Source organism: Athene cunicularia (assembly GCF_003259725.1).
Source record: "Athene cunicularia isolate RWA chromosome 22 unlocalized genomic scaffold, athCun1 chr22_part1, whole genome shotgun sequence".
In the NCBI taxonomy this organism is placed as follows: Eukaryota; Metazoa; Chordata; class Aves; order Strigiformes; family Strigidae; genus Athene; species Athene cunicularia.
Window position 1 is genome coordinate 258,160 of NW_020799128.1, and position 15,027 is coordinate 273,186.

General features: G+C 44.7%; 1 protein-coding gene across 1 annotated transcript in view; it reads right to left on the reverse strand.

The window, feature by feature from the left end:
• The window catches only part of ANTXR1 (ANTXR cell adhesion molecule 1), a 105,397-nt gene that overhangs the window by 24,252 nt on the left and 66,118 nt on the right, over positions 1-15,027 (reverse strand). The window contains exons 14-16 of the mRNA XM_026863116.1: positions 14,179-14,220; positions 6,040-6,135; positions 5,382-5,549 (exon numbers count right to left, since the gene is read on the reverse strand). Coding sequence (XP_026718917.1) covers positions 5,382-5,549; positions 6,040-6,135; positions 14,179-14,220 — 306 coding nt within the window. The remainder of the gene's footprint in view (positions 1-5,381; positions 5,550-6,039; positions 6,136-14,178; positions 14,221-15,027) is intronic.

Below are 15,027 nucleotides of genomic sequence, written 5' to 3' on the forward strand. Positions count from 1 at the left end.
TCTAAGCTCAGTCTGTGACACTGGTTCTCTGGTACCTAATTAAAGCCTCAGCACACACTCTTCCTTTCATGGGGACATAGAGTCTTTCACTTCTCTCTTCAAGAAATCATTAGGGCTGTAATCCTCTCTGAGAGAGATATTCCTCAACCAGTGTGTTGAGCCAATGATTCAAAGCTTATTTAGGAACTGGAGGGATACATGGGTGGAGACAGACAGACACACAGTGACTGCATAGAACTTGTTTCCAGAGGATACTGGGGAAAAGACTTCCTAAGGTGAGAGCCAGGAAAGTCTGTTATTCTCAAAGAAGCAAGAAACTCCTCTGTTAGACTCTTCTGCATTTGGACAGCACAACCTCTTAGACCGGAGGGAAGCCATCCCTGTATACCCCAGTCCATCTTTCCCCCTACATCAGAGCTGGTTGAAGCTCTTGATCTCCTGTCCTCTCTGACAGCTTAAGAAATAACTATCTTTTTCTTCCATTTCTCCTTTAGGAAACCAGAGAGAAAATTATAACTTTCCATGGAACAAAAAAGTCGTTTTTACTCTGCAGTCCTAATTTCCAAGAGCCTACCAAGATTTCTTGGGAAAAGCCAAGAGCTCTGTCTTCAGGAGTCTGAATGGAGCTTCAGGGTCTGCCCAAGACATCTGGGTGGAAAAGAGGGAGAGTGGATCATGGAAAGGATGATGCTGGTTGAAGAAATGAAAACAGCAATGCATTCACTTGGAAATATAAACACTTCTGTGCTTTCTAGTGGATGGGCTGTGTCTCTGTGTTTGGGAACTCCTTTGCAATTGAAGCACAAAGTTGTTTGGAGGAAAAAAAAAGTCTGGAGGCAGTTAAAGCTTCGAGTCCTACTAGATATGGAGTCTGGAAAGAAGAAACAGTCAGGGCAGATGATAAGCAAAGGAAGGCATAGTTTCAGCCATTGGTTTAACAGGAATGCATTCTCCACTTGAATGAATAAATTCAGCTCTGTATTGACCCTGGTGTAGTGAATGACCCGATACCTCCCGTGCTCCGGAGACCTGGTACCTGGTGGTGTCAGTGAGAGGCAGTTTTGTAAGCGGTCTATAAATGCAAGCTGCCCTTGGGCCTCTTCTAGCCAGGAAGCTGTAAATAGAGACAGGAGGGACAAAGGCTAGAAACCGGTCAGGGACACGTGGCTTAGTAAATGCTTAAGTAGCCTCCACTTGGGATTCACCTGAGGCTTCTTTCTGAGAGCACAAGTTGTTGCTTCAACCTCAGCCTTGAGGCAGATCCTGCATGTGAGTTTTTGTGGGTGACAGAGTTGAGCCTTCTCTTGTAGTCCTCTCTGCACCGTTTTGTAGAGACTGGCAATGGTCCTTTTGAAGTCAAACAAGTACTATAAATGCTCTGACAAGGAGGAAGAAAGGGAAGGGAGGGAGGTAGACAGGTAGATGAAAGCAGAGGTAGAAACAGAGGCAGGAGGAAGGCTGCGAACCAAAGCGTGCGGAGCTGTGTGCCTGGCTGGAGCAGGAAGCGTGTCCTGGACCAAATGAAAACTAAAGGCATGGACCTTTGCGATCCTTCACTGGCATCTGTGTCTTGTGCTGCCCTCCCTGTCAGGTGAACTGAGGATTTGGCAAGTTTCTTAAGAAACCTGCAGACTTGTCTTTCTCTCATTGGAGTATTTGCACTGACTTTTCAAGCTGCTGAAATGACATTTTGTAAGTGGGATAATCCAGCTCACAGTGTGCTAAGAAGTAACAGCAGCAAATAAGAATAATAACAATAATAATAACCACAATCTGTTAAGTGTCAGTAGCCACATTTGGTAGGAAATAAATCTCCGGAGCATTTCAAAAAGCAATCTATCTGCTCTAAGCTGTCTATCTACCTTATAGACATCACTCTGGAAGAGTAAGAAGGAGAGGGAAGAAAAACTCCACCAGATAAACTGGCAAAAGGCAGAACTCTCTAATGAAGGCTGGCACTTGTGCTGCACGGAGAAAAGGTGGCCTGCTGGTCAGCAAGATGACTGGCCCTAAAATGTGAATTTCCTGGCTCTTTGTCAGATTCAACCTACCTTGATTTGCCATTCCTGAGGATTAATTCCTTGTCCTCATCCTTTACTAATGATTTTTTTAAAGTAGCTTGTTACATGCATGTTTATCTACCTTCTGAAGAGGGAGTGGAAATTTAAAAGCTGCTTTAACCAAAAGAGCCTAGCACACTTGGAGCATGGGGAGGAGGGAAAATTTAAGCTGAGTATCAGGAGACATTTCCTATGGGTGAGGTCTGGTAGTCTGTGAAATATTCCCCCCTGAGAAGTGGTGGAAGCCTCTATGTTATTTTAAAAACTAGACTGGAAAAAGCAGTGCAGGATAGATTCGAGTTAGCAGTCCTGCTCTGGCTGCGAGTGCAGCCCAAACGACCCAATGGGCTATCCCTCCTCGCCTCCCTCTGCTTGTAACAGCTCTGCGATGGCTTCCCTGCGTAACACAGTGCACATTCATCTTCATGTGCTCACATATTCAGGACATGAGCTCCTGCCAAGAGTGCCGATGAATTTTCACCAATTTAGCTAATTTCTTACTGCACAGAGAGCAATAGCAGGACCCCTGCTTCACAGAAACGATCCCCTCAGGTTTTGATGAGCACTCATGATTGCCCGTGGGGAAAGGGTTACACAGTTATCCTGTCTGCATACACTGTCTTTTTGGGTGCAGTTCAATCAGGGGTGTGGTGGCAATTAATAATTAGGTAAATTCTTGTCCACAGACAGACTCAGGCTGCTACATACTATCCAGATGTGGAACACCCCAAGGTTATGAGAGTATCTGGGTATGGGGTCTTGGATTGGAACTGTCCTTGTACTGTATATAATTTGAATGGTAGGTAAGAGAGATATTTCTAAAGGTATTAAGAATATATATCACCCATGAGATACTCCTAATATTTATAGGCCCCCTTATAACTGAATTATTGCTGTTACAAAGAAAAATCTGTTCCTAGTCAGAGTCAGAACTGAACTTGAACCCTACATACATTGAATCTTTTCTCTAAGCCTCTTTTGAACTTTGGAGAATTTCCAGCTGGGACACAGATCTGCAACAAACTCGACTCCTCTGTTCAGAACTGAATCCCTACCATGCAGAATAAACTCTGAAAATTAACTGAAAGTCTCCTGAGGCTGTAATCCAACAGCGTGAACTGGTGAAGGAAGAGGGGAGTAACTCAGAGTATCTCCTATGGGAAAGGACCCAGCTCTAAACTAACGATCTCAGGTAGCTGTACCCACACAGATCCCATGGCCTGAGCATGTATTCAAGGCTCTTTGTGCTCAAATCAGTGTTTCTGTCAGCTCCTCCGTGGTTAGAGTGTAGCTTTGTGTGCCCTGAACCCTTCTGACTGCAGCAAGCAAAACGCAACTGAGCTGTGTCTCTCAGCTAGATGAGGTCATTTCCATGAGCACACAGTAGGAGTGAAAAATCTCCCAGATGGGACAAGCATGTTTTACAAATGCTTTGTGCTGATGCAAAATGACAATGCAATGCATTCAGGAACAAAGGAGCAGCTCTATGGGATGGTGCTGACTGCATTCTCCACTCTGAACTGAAAACAGTGGACTCTCTAACCTGTCCCACTGTGGGAATGAATAACCTCCAGGAACACACGTTGAAGTCATTATAACGCACTTGCAAATGACTTGTTGGTAGGCTATGTTTATTAGATGATAATCTTTAAGGGGGAAAAGAGAGAAGGCACTGGACCAAATTTTCAAAGAGGCTCACATTTCCGTATCCTCCGGAAACCACTCTTAGTCCCTTGTGCATCCTTGCCATTCCCATCACTGGATTTGAACCAGCTGCGAGATCACTGACTGAGGAAAGCCAAAACATGTGACCTGCCCAAATTCCTCCGGGCACTGCTTGGAGCTGCTCAGTAGGGAGATACAATGCAGGGAAACCTGGAGGTACTGCAGTGTAGTATATCTGCATTGCAATAACTTGGCTAATGGAGTATGTCTGACCAGATTGGCTGCTACTGGGGAGGAAAAAAACAGGAGAATAAACCCTCTATTTTCTAGCAGTGAGGCACTTCCTCATTCCCCAGCATACAGTTCAAGGTGAGGTCTATACACCAAAAGGTTTTCTACGTGTTACACACACCCTATTTGCAGACTACTTGCACATAAATTGCCTGCAGAGGGTTTCTAAGACCCTAAGCAGCATCTCCACTCTTCAAAACGAGACCCAAGCTCCAGTGGTGCCAGGTGTGCACTTGGATATCAATTGGGCATTTTCAGTCTTTTCTGGTAACTACAGAGCTTCTACAAATAGCCCCAGATTGAAAAGAGATGAGAAGGGTATTAACGTTTCCCCAAAGAGTTAAACCTGACAAATAGGAGTGTGGGATTATTGGTTTTTTCTTTTCATTCGAGCAGTTATACAGTAGGTAAGATGTTCTCTTTTCCTGAGGAGAGCTTAATTTGTCCTGAATGCAAAAGATTAGCTTCCTGACATTGCCCTGGAAGATGCAGCTAATATCTGTTTTGTGTGGTTTGTTTCTCTAAACCCACAAGAAGCATTCACATGTGCAAGGAAGAGTTTAGCTTCAGTGGATATTTGGTTGCTTGCTTGTTCCCATTCTGTACGCTGCCAGCCATTTGTATTAGTGAAGACAAACTGAAGAAGAGCTGTCTGCCCTTGGGACAGAGGGCAAGAGCAGAAGAGTCCTCCCAGTTCCTGTGGGTGACCGTTGTGCAGCTTTGCATTGCCTGTGACCCAGTATCAGTGTGAACTTGACCTTCCACATCTGAGGCACTCTAATTCCGCCAACCACTTCTTGCAGGGCATTCTCTCCCTGGGAGGCGAGCGTGCTGCCCTGCAGCAAGCCTGGCCCTGTGACCCACGCCTGCTGGCAGACATCCATCTGCCAGACTGCAATCCTTGATCTGCTGAGGACAACCCTCCCTGATGACATTTAGCAGCAATTTTCTTCCCATTTTCTCCCCTCTTTCTAAGGAAAGAGGATGCTATTTATTCCCTACATCTCAGGGAATAGGCAGTGTGGACTAAAGTTCCTGCCCTTGGAAGTGCAGACAAGTCTGCAAGCACTTTACAGAAGCTAGCTATGCCAGCAGAAGAGATCAGGACCCTGTTCTGGTCTAAGAATGCAATGCAGCCCCAAAACCTGATCAACCTGGTGGGAAATCCCCATTGTCCCACGTGGCTCCTTTCTACAGCACCTCCCTTCACACATGTTCAGGGGAACGCCCTCCTGCACAGCCACTCTAGCAGGCTCTTGAGATCACTGGTTTGTGGACACTCTACACCTTAGCCTTGGGTGTGAAAACACTTAATACAGATCTCCTGGAAACATCCTCTGCAGTACAATGCTGGACTGGACTTACCTTGATCGGAGAGTACCACTTCCGAGGAGAGGAAGGCCTGCGCATGTTGTTCGCGAGGTTCCTGGGTTCGGGGAACTCGTATTCCTGTTCTGGCATCTTGACCCTGGCATTCTTGGCTTTCTCTAGCTTAGCACCTTCTTCTGTGGAGCCCTTTTCTCCCCAGCGCACCTGAAAAGATGGCGTCAGGGCATATTACAAGAGTAGCTGCTGCCGAGAGTTACATCCCTGCTGTGATAACTAGATCCTTGTCTGTACTTTCCCAGCATCCAAAATCAAGGTGAAGAGTGATACTGGCATGGGCTGTGAGGCGTTTCTAGACTAGAGCCCAGACTTTGAACTTCTTTGTGATTTATGAGAAATGTGAGAGTGGGGAAGGTTTTCAGAAAATCTAAAAATATTTCTTGTAGTTTGTATGGCAACACTGCCCCTGGATCCCGAGATCTTACCGTACTAGAGGAAAAAGATGGTCTCAATTCAGCAATCTATGTTTGGCTCTCAGATACTCCTATATAAAAAATGATGTGGGCTCAAAACCACAAAAAATGCTAAAATAGGTTTGTGCCTATCCCCTGAGTTTCTTTCTGGGTAAATTTCAGGGGAGTATCACAGCTCAGTTCGCAAGTACGGTCTTCTGATGCATGAACTGGCATTTAATTACCTCCATTCGTTTGATGCCACCAACTCCTCGTCCACCATAATAAGAGGCATCTACTGTTGGCCATTTCTTCTTTGGAAGGCCATCATCATCTTCCTCCTACAAAACAGAAGGAAGGGGTTGCACTATGAGGAAGCATGACTAGAGACGGAGAGGAAGAAACAGCCACAGGCTATGTGGTCCTTCGAGCCTCCTGGAGCCAGTGCAGTCAAGGTTCTGGTCTCTCACTGGTTATTTTCCAGGGGATGTACACTCATGAAGAGAAAATGTTTCGTGTTATAAACACCACCACCACTTGAAAGGTACAGTCCAGCGCTTTAAATTCGGGGAAGTAAATTGTTTCCAAGTTGCAAAATCATTGAAGCAGCCACCAAACGAGCACTGAGCAGAGCTCAAGAGCTGGGGTCTTTTGGCTGCAAGTCTCCTTGATGCGCTCACCATGAGTGACAGTAGCAGGGACTTACCTCTTTGTCATCCCTTCCCCTTTGATCAGGGGGAGAATAGCTGCTGCTCCGAGGAGTGTTCCCTGACTCACGGCTCCCTGTGCTGGAGGAACCCTCCAGGGCCCAGATAAATCATCGTATTAAAGTTCAGATTTGACAGAATGGGGGGAAAAGGAAGCAAGCAAGCAAATCAAATTTGCTCCTGAGTGAAGGAGTACACTTGGAAACAACCCCAGAGTGAATGCCCAGCACGGAGATGAGGGGTTTTTGAGATGAGCTGGCCAAGTGGAATAGGATGGGAAAGTCTAACGGAAAAATTACCAAAATGGAATTAGCTCTTATAATGAACTTCTGCCTCTGCTAAGGAGGCTGCCCATGGAGGTCCATGTGGCTTCAGCTATTTTCATAGGCTTATTCCAGCAGAAAGTCAGGCCCTGTGTGAAAAATGAGACTTTAATTCTGTAGAAATTAGAACGTGTTCTACCCTTACATATTGCAGGCAGAAGCCTAGGCTGCATCACCACACATAAAGTGAAACATCTTCAGGACCCTGGCCTTCATGATGACACTCAGATACAGCCAAATGAACAAATCAAGAAAATCTCCTTAAGTGTATTTAAAATTAGTCTAGCTAAAGTTCTAGCGAGTGTATTCTATATATTCTATGTCCTTTGTTGCACTATATGACAACTCCACGTATGCTCTGACCTATATAGTGCCTTTCCCTTTAATTTTTACAGTTCAGGCTGTGAACTGGCAAAGCAGAAAAGCAGAGTTCATCAAAAACGTGAAGTATTTCCTGTGAAAAATGTGGAGAGAAATGAAAAATGGTCCCTCTCTTTTTTTTTTCTTTCTTTAATTTTTCACAGGGATTTGGCAAAACTCCAAAACTTAGGAGCTTTCCAAAACTGGAAAAGCCAAAAATACTTTGAAATTGAACTCCCCAGTAGGAAAACTGAAAAACTGGGGGAAAAAATCCAAGACAAACTCTGCTTTTTATGTCAAACAAAAGCATTTCTGTTTTTCAAAATACACATAAATTTGACTGCAAAATTTGTCTTGATCTAAAGGAAGAGCGAACAATTGAGTCATAAATACAAGGTTCCTCTCCTTCAGCGCTGACCTCTTTCTCTCGCCCTGGTTAGAGCTGCTGAGGCTCTTTGCTGCAACCTAAGAACTTAATATCTCTGCATGAAGTTTTCCATGAGGACTTTTTAAAAAAATTGGAATCAAAGCCATCTAAATATTTTCCTTCAGCAATTCTCTTTCTCTCTCTTCAGTTTAGCACAGACTGGACTTCTCACAACAGGAAATACCAAGGTTTAGGAAATCTTCCCCACAAGCCCTTAAAAGCTCTGCAAGTCACTTCAATCTAAGATAGGAGTGTTTCTGCCAGAATAACAACAGAAACAGCACACGCACAAAATGACAACAGTGGACACTTGAAAAACAAAAGAGTCACAAGCTTTCCTCAGGATGAGTCTGTTTACATGTTTTGAAGGGCATGGGAGGTTTTGCAATACATGCAGAAAAAAAAACCCCAACCCACCAGTAACGTCCTACATACTCGGCAAATATGCTTCACTACACACGTGAGTAGCTAAAGGAAAGCAACTTGGGGGTCGGGGTCGGGAGACAGCAGAAAAATGAGAAGGAAGAGGCACACAACCCCCATGTCCACCATCCCGCTCACTGCCCCACTCGCAGGATCTGAGCCAGTAAGACAGGGCTGAATTCTTACACCCTGGCTCAGTTTGGGCCATATTTTTTCCACACTTAGTTACAATCGGCTTTTTGCCTGAAGAAGAACTGCAATGAGGAACTTCAGCTCTGACCCAACAGCGGTACAAAAAACAGCCCCGGAAAATTCAAGTGCATTTAAGGATGCTGGAAATTGACTGTACAGAACTTGGCATCTTTCCACCTCCAAAATCTGCTTTAGATGGAGCTAGAGTTTCTTTTACAAAATAAGAAGCAGCAAGGCAGAGCTACATTTCACAGTCAGAGATCCAGATTCATAACTGCTGGATTTCAGAAAACAAAGATCTGTGTTTATCTCAGAGTCCATGCCGAGCTCTGTATACTTTGACCCTGACCTGAGGGAACCTCATCTGTGGGTAACACAAGGATAATTCAGGCTCCGCTAGGGACATCTGAACCACTCAGGGTAAGAACTCAAACTAAATTTGGCCAGATATAAAAAAGTTTGGACAACTTACCCCTCTCCCCACCCTTATAATTGTTTTCACAGTTGTCTCTGCAATGCCTGAGCCTTGTCAGAATTCAGCATTTATAGAGAGCGCTGCCTACAAAAAGTGAAGACTTGGAGTGAGAGGTGTTGTCCTCTGATTTTACAGATGAGGATACATGGAGATGCATCCACTGTCCTCAGGGCTTCTGGTTCTGTACTGGCTCATTTTTATCCCAATGTCAGACTCATTTCCAAATTGCGAGGCCGCTTCTCAGATGCAGAGGCACTGTTACGCTTTGAGGACACCTTGCTCAGTTCTGAAACAATTCCTCCCTGCTGTGGGAGGTTTTGCTTGCTACGTTATACCCTGCCAGGCATCTAAATCGCAACTGCATAAACTCATCGCTTTGGTTTTTTATCATTTATTTGCCTTTCACTGGCCCAAGCCTGCAGATTGTTGTCAGAAAGCACTCAGAGGTCACGACAGCATCTAAGAGAAGAGGTTCCACTGGTGCTCTACTAAGGAGCAGGCTGAAGAAAGTCCTCAACTCTCATGAGGCACCAAAAAATCCACATATAAGCTTATCCTTGAGACACAAATGCTTAGAAACCCAGACTTTATTGGTCTTACTGGTCACAGAATCTCCTAGTTTATCTCTGGCACAGATTCTTAAGCATCCTGCCTGAAGTTGTATCCCCCAAGTGCAAAGCACTGCATGCGCACAGCTAAGAGAAAACCCCCATTATGATGAAGATAGAGAAGAAAGGATCTTGAGTTATTCGCACTCTATAGCTCAGATGCTGAGCTACAGGAAGATGAAATAAGGTCTTATAAGGTCAAGGGAATTAACACTGGTGCTCCCATTGCAACTGTGACGTGATTAAACCCAGCTTTCACAGCCTCTATGCTGAGTTTGCTGTGCTGGGCCCGCCTAGGTATTTCACATGCAATTTGGCTATTAAACTCCACACCTTCATGGGGTAATACCTACTCCTCATCTGTTGCCAATAAACATAAAAAGAAAAAGAAAAATCTTTTTCTGTTAAATGCCTGTCTCTTGAAAGCTTTCTTTTCTCTTCCTCCCGTATTTCTGCAACTGACTGTAAATGGGGAGTAAAGGGAAAGGGAAAGAGCTGGCATACCACTGTGACCTGGCTTTATTTCAGGAACAGCAGAATACATTTCCTGCCTTGGTGTCTCCAAAAAATTCCTATCAGATATTTTCTCTAGAGCTTATTTTGCTATCTCCCCAGCAAGGCTTTTCAGGAAGAGAGAGGAAAACAATTTGGAAAAGATTAATGAACACCATTATGTGAGGGTGCAAGCAGCTCCCCAAGCAGATGAATCCCCTTTAGCCATTCTTTGGCCTCATGGATGTTCAGCTGCAGAAGAAAGAGATTAGTTCACGAAGATCAAAGTGGTCCAAGCTGAACAGGTGGTTTCATCCACTGGCTGAACCATAGCTGCCATGCAGCAAGTTAATTTCCTCCTTTTCATGCTGGCCCCCACGACAGTGATAATTACCTTCAGCATCTCATGACTATGCCGCTGAACGGTCCTTTCTCTCCAGGACTTTCTTGTATGTGTTTGCTTTGGTGTATGTGGGTAAGATGACAACAGACATAAGCATTATCCAATTATAGGTTGGTTGGTGGCTTGGCTCTGGTGCCATGCTAGGGGTGACTCTGGAGCTTGGGTGACAGAGCAGTGTGGAAAAAACAGGTCTGAGCGATGAGGAAAGGGCACGCTCTGGTCATCTGGTAGATCTCCTGCCTGGTTTAGCCAGACCTGAGGGAACTCTGTGTCCCTGAATGCCTTCTGTGGTAGAAAGCGCTGCCCTGACAGAAAATGAAGATCCAGCAGTGTATTTTAACGTTGCCTGATCTCAATTTGCAGGGCAAGGAAGCAAGGAGGACAGAGTAGAGTGTGCCTCTTGGTGATACTCTGGTCGGAGGGCTCCAGTTCATGTACCCTCTGACTGCAGGTCAGAGTCTGCCCTTCTGTGGACTGACTAGCAGCAGACCTCTGGCATGGGTCAGGTAGCGAACAGGAAATTGTTGGAAGCTGCAGAGTCCTGCAGGTTGGGATTTTTGATGTAGAAGATGGGTTGCTACAGTGAGAACCAGCTTCAGCCTCATGGTAAACTTCTGGTCTGAGCCGCCTAAAAGTTGTTCCAATAAGCCCAGCCTGAAGGTGATGGGACACATGAATAAAAGCAGCTGTGTCTTCCTCCAACAAGGCTAGCAAAAGCCCTCCTATTCACTGGAGGTAGAAGAATGTGGTTTTGATCCACCATCAGTGACTAATCACAGGCCAGAAAGGTGCTCACTGGCTCCTCGAGGCATTCACCTCTTCCGATTGGCATTAACTCAATCTTTCCTGGCTGTAAGTAAAACCATCTGTCCTTCATCTGGACTTAACCTCCTCAGTATCCTGCGTTGTCTGAGGAGCACAGTGGTAAGTTGATGACATTTGCAATTTCTGAATGAATTAATTGGAAGTTTCTAGCCAATAATGATTTCCTTCACCAACAGTGAGCGTGTCTCCAATATGTCTCCAAAGGCCTTTAAAGCAGAGTTCAATAAAACCTTTGGCGGGTTTGACAGCAAAGCTACTCTCCCTTCATTGTTACAGTATAATGCATTCTCCTTGCAGTGCAAAGACATATGGGCCTCAGTTCCCAAATATGCTGATGCAAGAATTCCTCTTGTCTTTTTTTTTGCCAAGATTTTTGGGAGAAAAAAAGAAAATAATCTTACTGTAACTGTAATGCTGCTGTTTAAGGGATTAGCACTCTTTCATGCTGGAGACAAGCAGTTGCTAGGTTTCCTGCAAGGGAGAAAGCTATCTGCAACACATAAGAAAAACTGGATTGTAGAAAATCAGCTGCATCTTCTATTTGTTTTGAAGCAAAGTAAAAAATCTGGAGTATCCAACCTTCTGTGAAAGCATTGTACTACCGCCAATCCCATTCTGTGGATCAGGTTCTATAGAGGAAATGGGACCAAGGAAACGCATCTTTTCAAAGCTTCTGCTATTTTTCCACTAGCAGGAAACTCTTCTGTCTGGGAGAAAAATGCGTAGTACAAGTCACAGCTCCAAGTCTTACTAATTTTTGAGCACTGCTCTGATGCTACACAGTTTCTAAAATAGTATAAACTACATTTTCCTTTTTAAGAAATCTTTGGCTGCTAGTTGTATAAGATAGCTATAGGACAACTGAGTCTTGAGCTTAGGACGTGTGCTCTGGTGGAAAGTACGTGTGAAATTACTGTCAGACTAGTCCCTACAACACTGGCACATTGTTGTAACCAAAGCGCCCATTCCAGGGTCTCAAAAGAGTAAGAATAATAGCCAAAAGAGAGGACAGATCTCCTCTTGTATTAACAAGGAAGCAGGTAACTGCAGGTACAAGTTAATGCAGTTTTTCAGGCACTATGCAGTGCCCTGCACTGGGTACAACCAAAGCCTGGACAAGTGGGCATTCAAAGCCATCACCTACAGGGAGCCAGCCTGCGAGCAAGCAGAACAACATTCTGCTTCTATACAAAGAGTATTTGTCCCACGTTCTCACAGCCCAAGACCAGGTTAGTTTAAAATAAAAAGCCAGTGGCAAACAAATTGTTAAAGAAAAGCTGTGAAACAAGACAGGTGAACTGAGGACTGTTTCATCCAAAGAGCTGCACAGATGGTTTCCCTCTGTCAGAATCAAGGCCGAGAGAAAATATAATGTGTCCAGAAATACCTTACACCAGCTTAACTAAACTTAGCCTGAAGCAAACATAACTGGTCTGCTGCAATTAGTTTATTTTGCAGCAACTGGTCTGCTCTTGCAGCACTTACTGGTTTGATAAAAGGCTTCCTTAGACGTGAAGCACGCCTTCCCTCTTAGGACAGAGATGTAATTTCCCCTTCTAGTCCTTGGCCAGTGAGCCAGCATTCCAGACTGATGTACTTTAATTAATTTCAGCAATTTAATCCCTTGGCTTGGAGGTATGTGTGATGCAGAACAGAACGTGTGCAATTTTTGGTTAATATTTTCCTTTTCATCCAGAGCTAACAAAGCTAGTGGATTTACAAACAGCCTAAACAGAAATGTCTACGTAGGAAAACAGGGCAGGTGCTGCATATAGAGGCCTGGAGAGTGCTGGATCCATATGCAAATCTCCTTTGGGTCCAGGACTGTTCAGTTTGGGAGTTTTGCTTCAGGCCTGTCTGGGAGGGGATGAGTGCCACCCCGATGGAGGTTCTGGAACTGGCCTTGGCTCCAGCTGCCCTGAGCTATTTCTCTGTCCTCAGTGCAGGCATAAGCTAGGTTGGATTCCACCTCCAGAGTGTTGCAGGGGGCTGAGCTTTAAGGGTGTCTGTCTGCCTTGGCACAGAGCACTCTCACTGGGCCAGACTTTATGGACAGCGAGAGGATCATTTCAGCAAGCTTTTCCACTTGCAAGCTGAATCAGGCAATGAATTTGTCTCCAGATGCAAAAAGCAAGGCGAACTAACCAACCAAATCACTCTGAGCATAGATCTAAGTCTTCTCTTACTTGCACAGTTAAGAGGAACTGATCCAAACCCCAGTGAAGTCAATGGAAACACTCCCATTGACATCAATACACCCCGAACACAGCCCAGTGACTATTCAATGAAATCCCATGTGCAAAACAGGGAAAGCAGAGATGACGTTCATTGCGTGTTGAAAGCAGAAGGACACAGAGGCAGATGAAAAACTGGGCATGTTTCTGGGCAGAGGCTACTAATTAAGTAATGACGACACGGCTTTAAACCATTTGCTGCTAGATTTGTCTAAAAAGTGTAACCAGAATTAAGATTAAGGTTTTAACATTGCTTTACCATTTCTCTCCATTAAAAATTCCCTGGCTAGTGCAGCTCTTCTGACGTCAAGAGGATTTTACTGGGGTTTTACATCTGCTCAGAATCTGGTCCACTGTCTTCGGACACGTTGCAAAGACTGTGGGCTGCCTTTACTCACAGCAACTGTAGTCCAAGGGATCGGCATCGTGAGTTACCGCTCAGCTGCCAAGGGCAGTTATATATGCTAAACCATCAAAATCGTTACCCTGCCATTCCAGAGAGGCAGTTAAGCATATGCTTAGGTTCCGTTAACTTCAAAGTTAAACGTACACTTAAGGGCTGTTCTTTTTGTGAATCACAGCCTAACTCTGTAGTGCTGTTCCCACCAAGTGGGAGCACTGTCTGCCTCTGCCCTTTCCTACCTGCTCCGTGGACGTACTGTACACACAGATCTACAGCCACTCTCAGACAAGCAAACACCACAGCTCTACCTCTGTGGAAAGCAAAGTGAACAGTGAAACACACGTGGCAGACATCAGCTAAAAACCCTCTAGTTGAGCTAAACCAGTATTGACTGAGCACAAAGGTTTAAATGATCCGTACTCTACCATGCAGCAGAATCACAACCTTTTGTGAGGAGACTGAACCAAATCTTGTCTAAATATTGAGAAAATCAGGTTGTTGGTGTTACTCACCTCGCTGTCTTCTACCGGAGGTGGAGGGGGCTCTTTGATGATCTAGAAGGATCAAAGAGAAACAGAATTATAAATTCTTACTTTGTTCTTTAGCACAATTTAAAGGTCACTTTAAAAAAACCACGAACAAGAAAACAATAGGGTCTGTGATGTGAACAGCTCTGACCTTACAGTAACTAAGTTACAGTGACTACAGGGTGGCTGTGGGTGGTACCGGTGTCACAGTCACCGGGGGTAAGAGGGAAAACAGGCGGCGTCCCGGAGTCCCGCCATATAGACATTTCCTAATAACAGCTCAGTTCAGTGACCCCTGCCCTGCGTGAGGTGACAGCAAATTCAAAGTCATGAATCCTTGATTCTCCAGCCTCCCAATCCCAGCAGGAGCCATAGTTAGTGCTGGCTCCAAGCAACAGGTAGCAATCACTGTTTCACCTGAACAACCACACTAAAATCAGCATCTCCTTCAACTGGCCACTGCACACGTGTACAAATCCTGCCTCAAATAATTTACAGTCTGAGCAGAGACTGGAAAGTGAAACCAAGGTGAAGTAAAACACCCTGGAGACATTGCAAAGCTAAGCAGTAATAAACCCCCTGCCTCTGTCTTCCAGGCCTGTACTTCATTCCAGAAGGCTGTGCCACCTCATGCTTTCATGAAAAATGCTTTTCACATTATCAGGCTAATACAGCTCATTCTCATAAGCTTTAACAAAAATATAAAAATATATATATACATTTGAGGCCCTCCCAGCGCTTCTGATAAAGCAAGCAGGGTGAGGTTTTAGGCTGATCCAGGATATTCTCCATAGCAACAATTTAAGTTTATGTGGGCGTGAGGCTATTATTTCA